Source organism: Chaetodon trifascialis, chromosome 4, assembly GCF_039877785.1.
Source record: "Chaetodon trifascialis isolate fChaTrf1 chromosome 4, fChaTrf1.hap1, whole genome shotgun sequence".
NCBI lineage: Eukaryota > Metazoa > Chordata > Actinopteri > Chaetodontiformes > Chaetodontidae > Chaetodon > Chaetodon trifascialis.
In genome coordinates, this window is record NC_092059.1 from 18,047,307 (window position 1) to 18,061,958 (window position 14,652).

General features: G+C 39.4%; 1 protein-coding gene across 3 annotated transcripts in view; it reads right to left on the minus strand.

Moving 5' to 3' along the window:
- Nucleotides 1–14,652, minus strand: part of rabgap1l (RAB GTPase activating protein 1-like) — a 115,755-nt gene that overhangs the window by 96,263 nt on the left and 4,840 nt on the right. For all 3 annotated transcript variants that reach the window (XM_070960444.1, XM_070960442.1, XM_070960443.1), the window contains 9 exons: nucleotides 12,169–12,398; nucleotides 11,608–11,758; nucleotides 9,672–9,876; nucleotides 8,670–8,844; nucleotides 7,495–7,652; nucleotides 6,343–6,453; nucleotides 4,461–4,527; nucleotides 2,891–2,993; nucleotides 536–702 (listed from right to left, as the gene is read on the minus strand). In XM_070960444.1, coding sequence (XP_070816545.1) covers nucleotides 536–702; nucleotides 2,891–2,993; nucleotides 4,461–4,527; nucleotides 6,343–6,453; nucleotides 7,495–7,652; nucleotides 8,670–8,844; nucleotides 9,672–9,876; nucleotides 11,608–11,758; nucleotides 12,169–12,306 — 1,275 coding nt within the window. In that variant the 5' untranslated portion in view covers nucleotides 12,307–12,398. The remainder of the gene's footprint in view (nucleotides 1–535; nucleotides 703–2,890; nucleotides 2,994–4,460; nucleotides 4,528–6,342; nucleotides 6,454–7,494; nucleotides 7,653–8,669; nucleotides 8,845–9,671; nucleotides 9,877–11,607; nucleotides 11,759–12,168; nucleotides 12,399–14,652) is intronic.

Below are 14,652 nucleotides of genomic sequence, written 5' to 3' on the forward strand. Positions count from 1 at the left end.
TAGTTTGTTTTGGACTAATTTTAGTTGTTACTACTATAAGGACAGTGAGAGGGAACACTTTGGGTAAATCATGATAGAATCAACTGGCTGTTATATGCATTGACAGATAAGATCAAAAGGTATTTCCAAGTTATTATTTTCAACAAATCCGATTGAATACAAACTGGCATAAACGTAAAAAAAAAATGGTAAACATTAAACCATCATCTTGATCATGCAACTGAAATTATTAAGAAAACCAATCAATTAGGGACAGGGCAACAATATGCACTATCAAAATTTTTGCAGCTTGACTGTCGACATACCAATTAAATGGGCTACAATCTTTGAAGGCAAATATTCAACCACTGTCCTGATCCAGCAACTGACAACCAGAAATGGCGCAATTCACAAGAAATCAACCAGGTTACAGACCAGAATCCCACCAACCTCTTTATCTAACTAATAGTTAGCAGGAGATACAGATATAGGCATATGCAAAGGATGAGAATGGGTGCAGGTTCTGTGAGGGTTGGAACAGTTCCAGTAGAGATACCTGTCTGAGTTTGAGGTAGAAGGTCTCACTGAAAGTCTTGCGGCTGAAGTACCAGAAACGTTCATTTGATGGATACACCCTGACCAGAGTTTCCATCAGAAAGCGAACAGGCTCCACCACCTCTGTGACCACCAGGTCCGCTGCCACTGTCATGTAGACCTGCTTATCTGGAGCAAACCACAGACAAAAAGAAAAACAAGAAAAAAAGCAAGGTTACTGTGAAGGTTATTAAAGATTCCTTTGTTTATTTTATTTTTACTGAATATGAATGCACCTATGTAAAAGAGAACACTGATTTGAGTCAGTGAGGCCCATTGTCTAAACCATGAAAAAGATTGGATTACAGTGTTAAGTGCACATGATGAACAGCTCTCGGCGCACTGCAGCTTTCAGAGTATATGTAACCAGGATGTGAACTGCCCACCAGCAACAAAGCTGGTAACCATTAGGAAGTCTGCACCACCCTCTTTGGCAAAAAATGGCAAAACCCTTTGATTATGATGCATATGTTTTCTTTTTCAAAAAATATTCTGTCAGTAAAACAATCTAACTTTACCATGAATTTAGAAATTCATAAATGAATGTCTCTAACATCACGACTGAAGTCAAAATTTGTTGGTGATAAAGTTTATCCCTGCTGGATGAGCCCTGGAGCTTAAACTTGATTTCCTAGTACAGCAGAGGTCCTGGTTTGTATGACAAGAACAAGATTACAGTATATGCGGGCCTAAAACCAATTCATCACTTACTGCTTGTGTTCTTGGGAGAGTCCAATCATAAAGAGGGAATAAACAAACGGAAAACAGGCAGAGGGGCTGGAAAACTTATCTCATGGTACGGAGGTTTTATTATCTTAATCAACTCTGGAGGGACAAAGATTAAATACAGCATCTTATTACAGATTGCAATAGTGAAAATGTGCTGGTTTCTCCTGGTTTAAAGACATTAAAGACAAAAAGAACTTATTTGGAGTTGCAGACACTCTAAACACTGATGCTGTGACAGTTAACTGTTTACTGATAATAAAGATGTCTTTCAATGGTTCAGGATACCCAGTTGTTGTTATATTAAGTCATATTAAGACAGAGAAAATTAAGCTATGGTAAATTAGGTATCCTAACTTATGTGCAAATTGTAATAAGGGGGAACAAACAAGACCATTTTGGACAGAGAACTGTATAAGTTTAATTTTTGCAACCATTTTTATCACCAAGGCTTCAATGACTTAACAATCACCGCTCCATTACAAAATGACTTGCTCAGCAAGAAACTGTTCAGTGGCAATACTGACCCTGGCCAGTTCTTCCAGAAGGCTGAAAACTGGTTTCAAAACCCCCACTTAGTGTGTGTGTATGTGTGCGCATGGAGCTAGCTGTTGGGCTTTATACTGCCTGACTCCCATGAGGTCTACTGCTTTGACAGATCTGCCATCTACCTTCAAGTCAAACTCTCAGAGCCTCCAGGTCAGCAAGTTGCCATGTAGTCTCATTTGTTAGCTGTAATGGATTTGGTGAGGTAAGCTCCTAGCCTGGATACACTCCGTGGATCCAGTATAAACACATGGAAATGCTTCCCAGGTCTTAGGTACAGTATATAATGATAAATCAACTCATTCAACTGATCTGAAACAGAACATTACTTTTGTATTTTTTCCATATCATATCGCCAATTAATGAATGTTTCATTTGATACTCTTGCTTAATTCAATTTCTACATGTTAATATTCAAAAAACAGTTATGACCAAATCAGTGAAGCCTCCACTTTCTCTAACTTAATAACTATGTTTACCAGCATGACATTACCATGGTATATCATCTTTACATAGCTTATAAATTGTGTTTCTATTACAGTGTTTAATGTCATCAATGTGTACAAATGTCACAAAAAAAAGGACAGTGTTAACCAGTCCTGTGTTCATTTCTATCATGACCTATATTATCAACGTGCCTTATGAGGAGCCTCATCATGCAAAACAAAGACCAGCGTGGCAACAGTATAAGAATGCAGAACAGGACTGCAAAGTGAATCACATAAGAATAATCTCCTCAAATAATCTCCTCTGCTGCTTTTAATTCCATCTATCTCACATGCCAGTGAGCATCCACAGTTCTCCTGGCTCTGCTGCCTGACACGATGTTTACTTGCAGACAACAAAACGCTGCAATGTATACTCAACTTAGTGTTTTCCCAACATGTCTTGTCTATGCATGGCTGTCACTTATTTTTTAGGTATTAAAGCTTTTAAGTTGCTAACTTTGCTCAGTGACATACAACTGCTTTTAATGCTACTATGAACACAGATGAAACTGGAATCTGTGTGGCATAACAGTCAGCGGGACAGTAACTCGCCTCACCTTTAGGTGTGTCTTCATTCAGTGGCTGGAAGGCCGCCATGTTGGGGTTCCAAGTTCCTGTGATCACGTAGGCCTTCCCATCAGAGCTCTTCCCCATTGACTCCTGTGGAAGTATTAAGGCAACTGCTCTTAGAAGTGTTGTTTTCTGCCATGGTCTGTTCCTACACTGTGCTTTTATGTCAAATGGTTTGTGTTTGTATCACTAACTGTTGCCACTTTGGGTCCAGAAAAGCACTTTACAAATAAAAATATATTGTTATTGTTGTTAACCTACAAAGAAAACTAAAAAAAAAAAACAAGGGTGAAATGTAGTACTTGGCCAGTAATAAATGGCTAAATAGATTATTAATCGGTCAGTTTGTTAACTCTTGAATCGCTTATTTAGTTCGACCTGAAAAAACATAAAAGATTGGTATGTTATTTGATAAGACTGAGATTTAAAAACATGGATAAGTAAAGGACTCACAGCATATTGCTGCTTCAGACACAATGGAATAAGAGAAAGTTTTTAAAAATCAAAAACAGATCATGAATTGGAGAACCAGGATTTTTTTTTAGATATTTACAAGCAAGACACCAAACAAAGTTATGACCTAGGGATTGGGGAAATTATGCTTCATGTCAATTTACAAAACAGAGAGTGGGTGCAGAGTCTTTACAGAGTCTTTGTCTTTACAGACAAACACCCAACATGTAAAAAATAAATGGGGACAGGAAGGAGGAATGGTTATAGAAGAAGATAAATGGGGAAATATTTTCAAATCACAGTGGAAAACTACATTCTCACATAGTTGGAGAGAATTTGGGTGAAAAAACATCATGAGATTCTTTATTGCCCCTGTCCAAAAGAAATATCAGGGTGTTGGAATGATTTGTTGGAGATTATGTGGCTCAAACACAGCTAACCATTATCATACATTCTGGAATTGCCCCAAACTTACATCCTACTGGCAGGAGATTCATAAATGCTTGGAAACTGTATTTCAAATCACTATTGTTTTTGATGCCTGGACAATGTATACGGTACTACAGCACTGACTGTTCAAACTAAAGCAGACAAATACTTAATGAGAACATTACTTATTGGAGCGAAAAAAGCCCTGACAAGGAAGTGGCTACAGCAAGATGCTCCAACATTGGAAGACTGGTTAAAAATTATTCATGAAATTTACATAATGGAGAGTCTAACATTTTCTATAAAAATGCAGAGAGGAATTTGAAGGAATGTGGTCAAAATGGATCGAGTACATCATCACACAGAGACCAGATCTGCCTTCATTTGAAATTACCATCTTCACTGAACTACAGAAAGGACTGTGTTACAAGGAGCTGAATGTTGCTGATAAAGGATTTTGTGACACTGTTCTGTTCAAATGTTTATACATACTTTTGTAAAAATGAAAGGGGGAGTAATAGAATAAGAAGTCTGGTATAGAGAAAATGCAATGCAGTTTTGTTTATTTTTTATGTACTTATGTAAATAAGATTTGTGCACTCAACTGGATTTTAACCTTGGACTGTGAATGATCTCCCCAATAAAAACGTAATAAAAAAGGCGGGCTCTGCTTACCATGTCTAGTAAATGCATGTCACTGTTGCAGACTTTCTGTCCTGGACTCAGCAGCATCCCAAAACACCTAGAAGGAAAACGCAGGAGGTAACACAACAATAACAAATCGATAATCACTAGTTCCACTGCAGACTTACAGCCTGCATTCATCAGCAGAGTGAGTCAAATTAGGAGAGAAAGGAAAATGGAAACACCTAAACTGACCCAACTATAGTCATAACCATTGTCATTTTAATACCTTATCATTTTTCAGGCATTTTAGGGATTAAACTGACTTTGAAAAGACCAGAGCCAGTATTGCACATTGGGCTGTTGGAAAGTCTCAAAGAGACAATTATCTTGATAACCTGGTAATCTAAAAAGAATGAAGCTTAGCATGTCCAAGCCCCTTCAGGGTGACAGAACACCCAGCTCTCCCTACGACAGCTGGATGTGGTTCACAGGCCTGGAGAAGAATCTGACAGGTCACGTAATTGCCTGACCCCTTCAAGGAAGAGGGCAGCAAAGACACACAGGAAGTTAAAAAACAAGAAAAATACAAGCAGGCAAACTACAGTGTTGCGCTAACACATATTCAAGGTTTTATCACATTGTTGGGTGGCTAACTTGTTACAGTACAGCCCCATCAGCCTTAAGTTGAAGGTGCCCTCAAGTGGTCAGTATGGGAATCTGTTACATATAAATACATTTAAAGTTCACCCAGCGCTAACCCAAGACAGCTCACACTGAGTTTGAAAGTGACATTTGGATAGGATTTTAAGTGTGAACAGAGAGAGGTAGAAGGCATCATTCAGCTGTTCAGGTTTGATACAGAACATAATGTACTAGATCCACACAACTCATGATGTAAAACCAAACAGCATCTCAAAAGAAATAACCACTAAGACAGAGGCTTTTACAAAAACTAATATTAATTAAGTGTTGTCAAACAGGAGCCGAACACCTCAAAAAGATCAGTTCTGAACACAGTGGGGGTTTTAATTGACACTAAAAATGAAGGAGCGGGCAGGTGTCTGTCTCCCTCTGATAACAGTAAGAGGTGAGGGAGTGAAGAAGAAGAGAGGGAGTGATGAAGATGACCCAGTTCTTTGGTGCTGCCGTGCTGCTAGAGCATGTTAACACACAAAGGTAAAAAGAGTCGAAAGTGATTTCAGTACACCGCTGTTGCTCTGCTGAAGCGTTATTATTATTATTATTATTATTATTATTATTATTGTTATTATTATTTTTATTATTATGCTCTTTTATTGTTTTTGGTTTCTTTCCCTGCTTTTCCTCTGCAGTATTTTGACCACTGAGTGCATGCATTGTCCTTGTGAAAGCAAGCCATTTCAAGCAGCGAGGTTCTTTCATCTGGAAAGTCATTGTATAATTTACCATAATGAACTTCATAACAAGGCAACAATACAAGATTTTGTATGCTGTGTGCATACCCAGCATGTTTAGAGCAGCTCTACATCCTCACCACCTATAATTCAGCTCATTTGTCCTGGTGCGATAGCTGCTTTCCAAACTACTACCTGGATTAACAGATTACTAAATGTTTTTAAAAGAAAGCTAAAACTCTATACTTTAACTAGCTATGACTTTCCTGATTATGTCCATCATATTTTCCTATCGTTTCTGTGTTCATTCCATCTTTTTATGTGAAGCAGCTGATTGATTGTAATTTCTTTGCTTGTAAAGCACGAACAGCAAGTACAAAGTACCTAAGGCAAACCTAAACTACACCGTAGATAAGATGAAATCCCTCCTGAAAAATAGGGTGAGGAATAAATGCAGTATAAACACCTGCAATACTGAGCCCAACCCCAACAAAGACAGCCTGTTGAAGGTGACTAGGATCTTGTCATGCATCATCTCTTCATACAGTGATCCTCACCTCTCGATGCCCAGCTCCTTGTTGCATATTTGTTGAACTGAAACCACAACCTTCTTCTGAACGCTCTGTCGCAGCTTGAAGTAGAACTTATCTCTGTCCTTAGGCACTGGGCTGTAGAAATGAAGAGGAGGAAGGCAGGGATGTTATTCATAACTTCAGGGATGTGATACCGTTTTGATATGGGGTATTGCAGTGCTGTGAAGTTCTTTGAAGAAGTGTATTTTGAATGTACCTGTTGTTCTCTCTGTCTTAACGCCAGTCTCTTTGGTAAAGTCTCTTTGAGAATTTTTTTTTTTTTTTTTAATTATTCTTCAGACCAGGGACACTCACCTTGCTTTGCTCAGATCAGTCTTCTGTCCTTTACTAACAGCTTAATGTATACCGTCATACAAAACTGGGACACCTGTACCTCTGTACAGCCCTGGCTAATTGTTAGAACTAAACAAACCAAAAAAATTCCCAACGTGAAACAGATTATTTTCCATTGTGAATTAGACAATGACCAGCAGTCCACCATGCGCCCTATCGTGGGCCACATCTGGCCAGCTTGGCCATTGATGGACCATCACTGCCTTAGATTAACCTGGCTGAAGATAAACATGGCCTGTCTTCCCTCAAGTCATCTGAGTGTATTATATATTACAGGCATTTGCTGTGCTTCAGAACAGCCATTGGGCCATTTTATTTCAAAGGAGAGCAGAAAATGAAAACTCATCTCCAAAATACTCGATATATGATGGCTTGAGAAAATGAAAAAATTGTCTTACTGTGCCGATAAGCTTTATGCTCTTTACGGCTGAACAGTAACAATCAGATAAAACATTATCGCAGCAGCACATGAAAGCTTTCCAAGTACCAACATATCTGTCATACCAATAGTACTGAGCTGATAAAGAAGACACAATGGGTAATGTTTGTCATATTTGTATGTGTGTGTGTGTGTGTGTGTGTGTGTTGCTATTGTTCACAGGGCTTTCCTCAAAAAACAGTAATGGTGCGACAGGATCATCATGTTTCTTTTCACATCTAATGTAAAAGGTATGAAGGTAACACACTTTGTGTAAAGTTATAGAGCCATTACACTCACAGACACCTATATCATCTAATTGAGGTGTGTGTCTCTGCAAGTGTGTGTATGTGTGGACCAAGTACCTGTAGTTTCCCTTGCCATCATCCTCTTTGATCTCCAGTGTGACAGTGAAGGTGTAGAGGTCGCTGTCGGGTGGACTGGACTGTGCCGTGTCCCTGATGTCTGCCGGCCGTGAAGAACGCCGAAAGGCTGTGGAGAAACTGTACAGGATACGACTGACCTGGAGGGAGAGGAAAAGAAAAACAGAAGCTTTATGGACAGAAAGAGAAGGAAGAATGAAAGGTTAAGTTACATGAATCTTGCTATTCATCAGTTTTAACCACGTGGTTGAGTGCAAGTTACTTTGGATAAAAGCATCACCAAATAAATGTAATGTTAATTGGAGGTTGTGAGGAGAAGAATAAAAAATTAAAAAATGACTAAAATCTAAATGGCACAGACTTATATAAAAAGCAAGCAGAGCATAGAAATTAATATGCTGAAAAAGGAAATTAGAAAACTGGTTCAATATACAGAAATGGAAACGAACAGCAGATGAACATAAAGGGGCTGTGATAAAGGAAAGATTAGAATTAACTGGAGATTATTGAGAAAGAAGACAACAGTGCCCCCACCTGGTCTATCAGTGTCAGTGCTTAGAGGTCTGTATAAGTATGTATAATTTACAGTATTTCCCCAGTTATACAGTGCACATATTCAAATATCTGTTCTTCAGGCTAGTCAAACACACACTGATTATGGTGCACTGTACTCTTTACTGTTAGCCCATCAATGATCATGTATACTCAACTCTCCTGCTGTATCATGATGGCTGAAAATGACACCTGTATGGATAGGGCTGGGTGATAAAACGATCTCAACTTTCTCAATTTTTATATTGTGATAAATATTGATGATACAGAAAAAATTACAGTGATTTTTTGCTCTCTTTTTTGCTGTATCGCTAAGCCCTAGGTAACAACATTGCTTACTTCACATGACATCACGAGTTATAGAAGCAGATCAGAGGACATTGTTGTTTTAAAGGATATGGTGTTTGTGGAATGTAGAATGTTGATTAGCTACTCCAAATCTTACTGTAAACAAAATACTTTTTAATAATATGGTTTCCTGCTCCAAACAGCTCTCTCAATATCTGCCATTTGTTTAGTTTTATTGGACAACATACAGTCACACAAGCCTAAAATAAGTGTGAAAGCCACGCTGAGCTGCAGTTTTTAATATGGATGGAACTCACGGCCTCCTTGATGTGGCAGGAGAAGACGTGAATCTGGAAGTCCTCAGAGCTCCGGTAACTCTCAGTGAAGGAGAAACAGTCACTTTCCAGTGAACCCTCCTGTCCACGGGCGCAGAACAACACCTTGTAGATGGGAAATGAGGCGAGCTCTGTACCCGAAGCCTGGTCCACAATCCTGCAGAGTCATTTTATCTTACATGTGAGAATGATGCTTTGCTCCACACTGGCAGTGTAACAGTAGATTACAGATACTAATTCGTAAATTTGTAATTTGCATTAAGATAAGATCATGTTTTTCGGCAATAGTTAATTTTAACATTTATTAGGTTTTCTCGATGACTTTACCTCTATAAACCTGTGATCTGAGATCAAAGTCTACGCCAATAAAGGGCATTAAACTTTACATTCAACCATACTTCCAATCAGTCAAGAGGTGTACAGTATTCATGTCAATGTTGAGCAACAATGTCAATATTTTCAGCATGGTCAGCAAAAAGCCACGTCTCATTTCCTCTAGTGTATCTAAACATTTCATCTGTTCACTTCATGACTCAGGATAATTAAAAAGTTTCTCTCAGCTTACATGATATCCATTTCATCTGTAAATTCTCTTCTTCTGCTGACTAACAAGCATCAGAGGTGATGGGTCATTTTAGCAATCTTGTAATCCAGGATAATCTATTCTTGGTTGATCTCCTATCATTTACATAGGGCCACTTTACCAAACAAGTAGTGATGAAGAGGTCAGGCTAAGAGTCACTGACAATCAATGGTTTCTGTATTGACCATACTGATTATACAACCTATGCCCATTAGTTTCACACTATGTCCAGGAATACTATGACTATTATTAAAATTACTATTATTATTATTATCATACTCCCTGAGTTATAGTTTCCTTCCTGTCAATCTGTAGGTTAAATCTATTTTCCTGTCACCACAGGCCATTTTACCAGCCCAGAGTCTCAATATACACAGTCTCTGTCTTAATGTGTGTCTGACCTGACAGAGCCATCTGTTCCACAGGGGACATGCAGGGTGATGGGGATGGGGATGGCGCTTTCAGCTCGCAGGGTGGCCATGGCCCTCTGTGCCTCTGCCTCGTTGCGAGGGGCTTTGACCCAGGTGCAGCCCAGATAGGACAGCTTGTTGAACTGGACACTGTCCTCCTCCAGCACTGTCGGGCTGCATGGTGCTGGACATGATTCTGACAAAGGACAAAAAGGTTGTGACACTATTGATTTTTCTGAAAAAAATCTCAAGATTTTTCTTTACTGGGTTTTCACATTCTGTAGGCTGGCAGCTCTACAACAGACTGGTGTACTAAACAGACAAGACAAAAATACAAAAACACAGCCAAGAAGAATTAAAGATAAGCAGAGGGTGAGAGAGAACGACAAAGGAAGTTCAGGGGGTCATCTCTGAAATGGCCTTTGACCTGCTACTTTCACACTTTGCAAACAGGAAGCAGAACAATGAGAGCAGCAGCTGGACTTCTTTTTATTCTACACCACACTAACCATTTCCTCCAAGTTTACTCAGCCGTAGTGCAGCACAACACGCTGGTCTCACTGAAGATGTGCAAAATGAAGTAAATAGAAATAAATAAAGACGTGTAGTCCTAAAACTTTCTTTCTTGAACTACCAATGGCACAAAAAAAAATTAATGGTCATTATTATTTTCCAGCACCCAAAAATTTTTTTTGATAAGGCAGTCAGATGAGCAGGTGAAAGTGAAAGTATAATTTTCAATGATCTAACTTTAACCTGCTTGGTTTGCCTGCATTCACCAGCTAGGCCCATTTTAGACTGTCGTATTGTAGCATATTGAAGAAACAGTCATCACATAGTACAATGCAGGTTGTGACACACCTTGATTTCTTACGGTTAGTTGTGCTGCAATTGTTACAGTGCTAATTCCACTGTAAGCCTGGAGAGAGAGAGAGAGAGAGAGAGAGAGAGAGAGAGAGAGAGAGAGAGAGAGAGAGAGAGAGAGAGAGAGAGAGAGAGAGAGAGAGAAGCATGTGCTTCCTTCCTCTTTGACACTGTGTCATTTCATCTAAAAGTGAGGAGCTTCATCAGAGGGGTGATAGGGTCACACACATACATCAACCTTCATAGGCTTTATCCAAAAATACACACAGAAATGCTTATTGGGCTTTGTCTTCTCAGATCCTGGACATGGCAGGTATCTTTTTGAACAGCTCAAGCTGAAAGAGTGGGTTTAAATCACACTCCAGACAAGCAAGCTGATGTTTGTGTAGTTGGGGATACTAGATATTTTCAACTTTAAAACTAAGATCAGGACTGAGCAGGGATGGACATAAAACCAGAGGGATTGGAACTTGTAAGTTGTAACCCTGGTAGAGCCAATGCCTAGCACCCGTCACTGAGTAAAACAGTGTATCACAGTATATAAACCAATATTTGATGTTTGTTGAGCCGTCTGAGCCAACCTGTCCTTGATGATATGCCGAGCGGTTATGCCAATGTCAGAGAGCTCAGATACCACCCTCGCCTGAAAACACTGCACTTTAATTTGTTTCCATTATGGCCAACTATGGTGTCTATAGTTTTGCCTGATCTGATCCATCAAGCATTCAATTTGTTGTGATTAATTGTCCCACTTGCTGAATTATAGTGATCCAAGATCTCTAAAATATGAAAACTAAATATGCATGCTGTCACAGTGACACCGGTATGCTCTGATTTAACAGGTTAAATGCCAATAGAGTTCAGGAAGTGTTCAGCTGCTGTGTTAATGCTGTCAATCAGCTCAGCTCAGATTTTGTGAAGTGGAAGGAAGATATGTGCGCTATGCACTACATTCTTAATGCATAGTTGGGAAAATGAAAGAACAGCTGACAGGCAGATTGTAACTACCTGCAAGTAGACACAATGACTGTAAATGGATCTGAAAAGTGCAGAGTGTTTATACCTGCTGGTCGGTGCTCCTGGACTTTGGTCTCTGGGTCACTGTGCTTCTCCATCTTTTCCACACTGCTTTTCTCCAACTTCACCTCATCATCATCATCATCTAACACCTCCTCCATAGCTTTCTCCAGCTGCTCGTTCCCATTCCAGGACATCTGAGGAAGAGAGGGAAAGAATAAAAATGGAGGCAATGAGACACAAGGAGAGATATAACATGATTAAATTAAGGATAGAGAGAGATAGATAAAGACAGAGTGGAGCTTCCTGGACTAATTCAGTGCTCAAGTGTTGATCACCTTGTTTCCATTTGCTGTCAATATGCTTTCCTTGACTTAATCACTTCGATCTAATCAGCCACGCCAGCTCTGGTGGCAGCCAGAGACACATTTGCTGACTTAACAAGAAAGGTAGATTACAAAACTGAGGAGGGTGAAGGGGAAAAGGGTGATTTAGCTGCTGTGTTTGACCTTTTCATAACTGCAAAAAGCAGCGGCCTTCAAGTGGCTTCATGTTGGATCATGTTGTGCTATGGGGGAATGACTATTACACATTACACCATTCTGACCTTGAGTCTTGGTTTGCCCCCAGAGGCTTGTGGTGACCCAGCGGCACTAGACTGTACCAGAACAAACTCCTCACTGGTGACGGTGGCCACGGACTCTGTAGAGCTGCTGACTTTTCCAAGTGAGGAGCTGTCATCCATGGCTGGCTGGTTTATTCAGAGTCAGCTGGGGAGACCAGGGTTAAAGCTCTCCCCTTCCCTCTTCTCTCCGCCCAGCTCTGTGGGAAGGCAGCCTGCATGCACAACAGACAGACAGCATTATATCAGTGTTTTTCTGGTATTTCTCAAAGTATTTTAGGCACCACACAAAAAGCTAAAAAAAAGGCAGAGGATGAAGTGGTGGGTAATCTTATTTGTGAAACTTAATTATACAGTAACAATATTAATGTGATTGAGAGCACTTTCTATACACAAAGTAGGCACATCAGTCTGGGACGTATTAAACTGATAAAACAAATTACATTATGTCACAGTTAAGGTGCTGTGTGCAGTGCTGTCACTGTGCAAGTCAACACCAAGGCAACATACCCATTCAATACTTGAACAGACCAAGGACATGCCAAGCTGGCTGACAACTTCCTGGTTTTGTAGGCCACATTTTAGGATTGTGAGTCTGGGCCAAAGTTATTCTAAGCAACCTGTCATCGCTGAGTTAATGATACCAGCCAAGAAATGAGCACAATTTGTAACCCTCAACACAAATCTGCTGTTGTGCAATTCCTAAAATTGTCTTCAGCGCTCTGCCAGGTGTCACTGTGTCTGACAGGCCCAAGCTGGCAGCAGAATTTCTAAATGGCTCTGTTTTCCACATGCTTTTGATGCAGAGCTTTTCCAGTATTAAACAAGAGTGATATGTAGAATCCTGGTGCCAGAATTGAACGTTCTCATGTTAGAAGCAACATCTCGTGCAACAGATCTATACATACATACACCAATTTGTCTGATTTGTGACAAATATAGGCAGGCATCTTTTATCTATTCCCCACATGCCCTTGTGTGAGCATTGTCTGTTGACACTCTTATTATAACTGTTCTGTGATTGTTGTTATTGTTTGTTTGTTTGTTTTGTGATGAGACCTTCAACAGCTAACAAAGATGGCAATTCCACTACCTGTCAGAGGCTGATAACATTCTTAGTAACTGCTAGGCTAGTGTTAATTGTTCTGTATTTCACTCACACACTTTTTACTTGTACGTTTGTGGACTCTACGTGTACATTTACAAGCACTACACCAAAAGACAAGTATTGACAAAGTCTGTCTGCACATCTGTATCAGCATTGTCTCTACATGTTACATCCTGCTGGCTGCTGCCTGCATCCTGAGGAGCTGGACTACACAACAAACATGCAAAGCTAGTTGAAGCCAGGCTGTTAAGCAAGCTTAGACAAATAAAAGACATAATTTAAAAAACAGAAACAATAACGTGAAGTCTGGTAGACCTATTGCTTTCACACAGTATTTACCTCCAACTAAACACATTAAAAAATAACCAGGGGTTAGCTGATCTAAAGAAAAATGAATCAGTAGTTATTTTTGTAATCAATGAATCATTTGAGTACATTTTTTGTTACAAAATGGCAAATTCAATGGTTGCAAAATTCTAAATTGTGAGGATTTGTGTTTTTCGGTTTCATATGATTGTAAGCTTGGACTTAATGAAATTGTGATGTTCTTTTTTATATTAATTAATAGAGAAAATAAATCAGCAGATTAATTTATAATAAAAATAATCATTAGATGTGTACATTGCACACCAACTTACTTCCATAGATTAATATCATTATTAGAATTTTTGTAATTTATTTACATATAAACAAATATGGTGCCTCTATACATCTTGTTGTATTCAGAGTACAACTCATCCTGAAAAAAATGTGACCCCACAAAAGGGAGTGGCAGAGTATGCACACATTTAAACACATACACGCATGCACACATGCATGCACGCACGTGCACACACACACATACACACACACACATTAATAAGCAAACACACAAATAAGTAAAAACACAGTCAAAAACAAATGCATGAAGGGAGCATTCATTCACACACAGTGACATGATTACATACACACAGAGGGCATTCATACACACTTAACCCTGGCAAATTATATTCATACTATTCATACCTGCATTTGCGCACACACACGCACAGCAGACATACACGAGGACATCAACACGGTCATGTGCTCCAATCACACTTATTCAATTACACAGAGCAGCATGAGCAGAACAGCAAACACTCCCACTAATTCACTTATGGAAGAAGCTGCAATGAGAAGGAACCCAGACAGGAAACACAGACAGTAACAGGGCATGCTGGGAGATTGTTATGGTTAGATCTCTTTGTGTCTTTTCTTCTAAAGTCCGACTGGATGAGAAACATTTGGTAAACACACTCTAGCCATACTGAAACTGGCTATTAATAATAATTATTTGATGTTGACTGTACAACTACAGAACATCCCATAATCTCCCATTCACA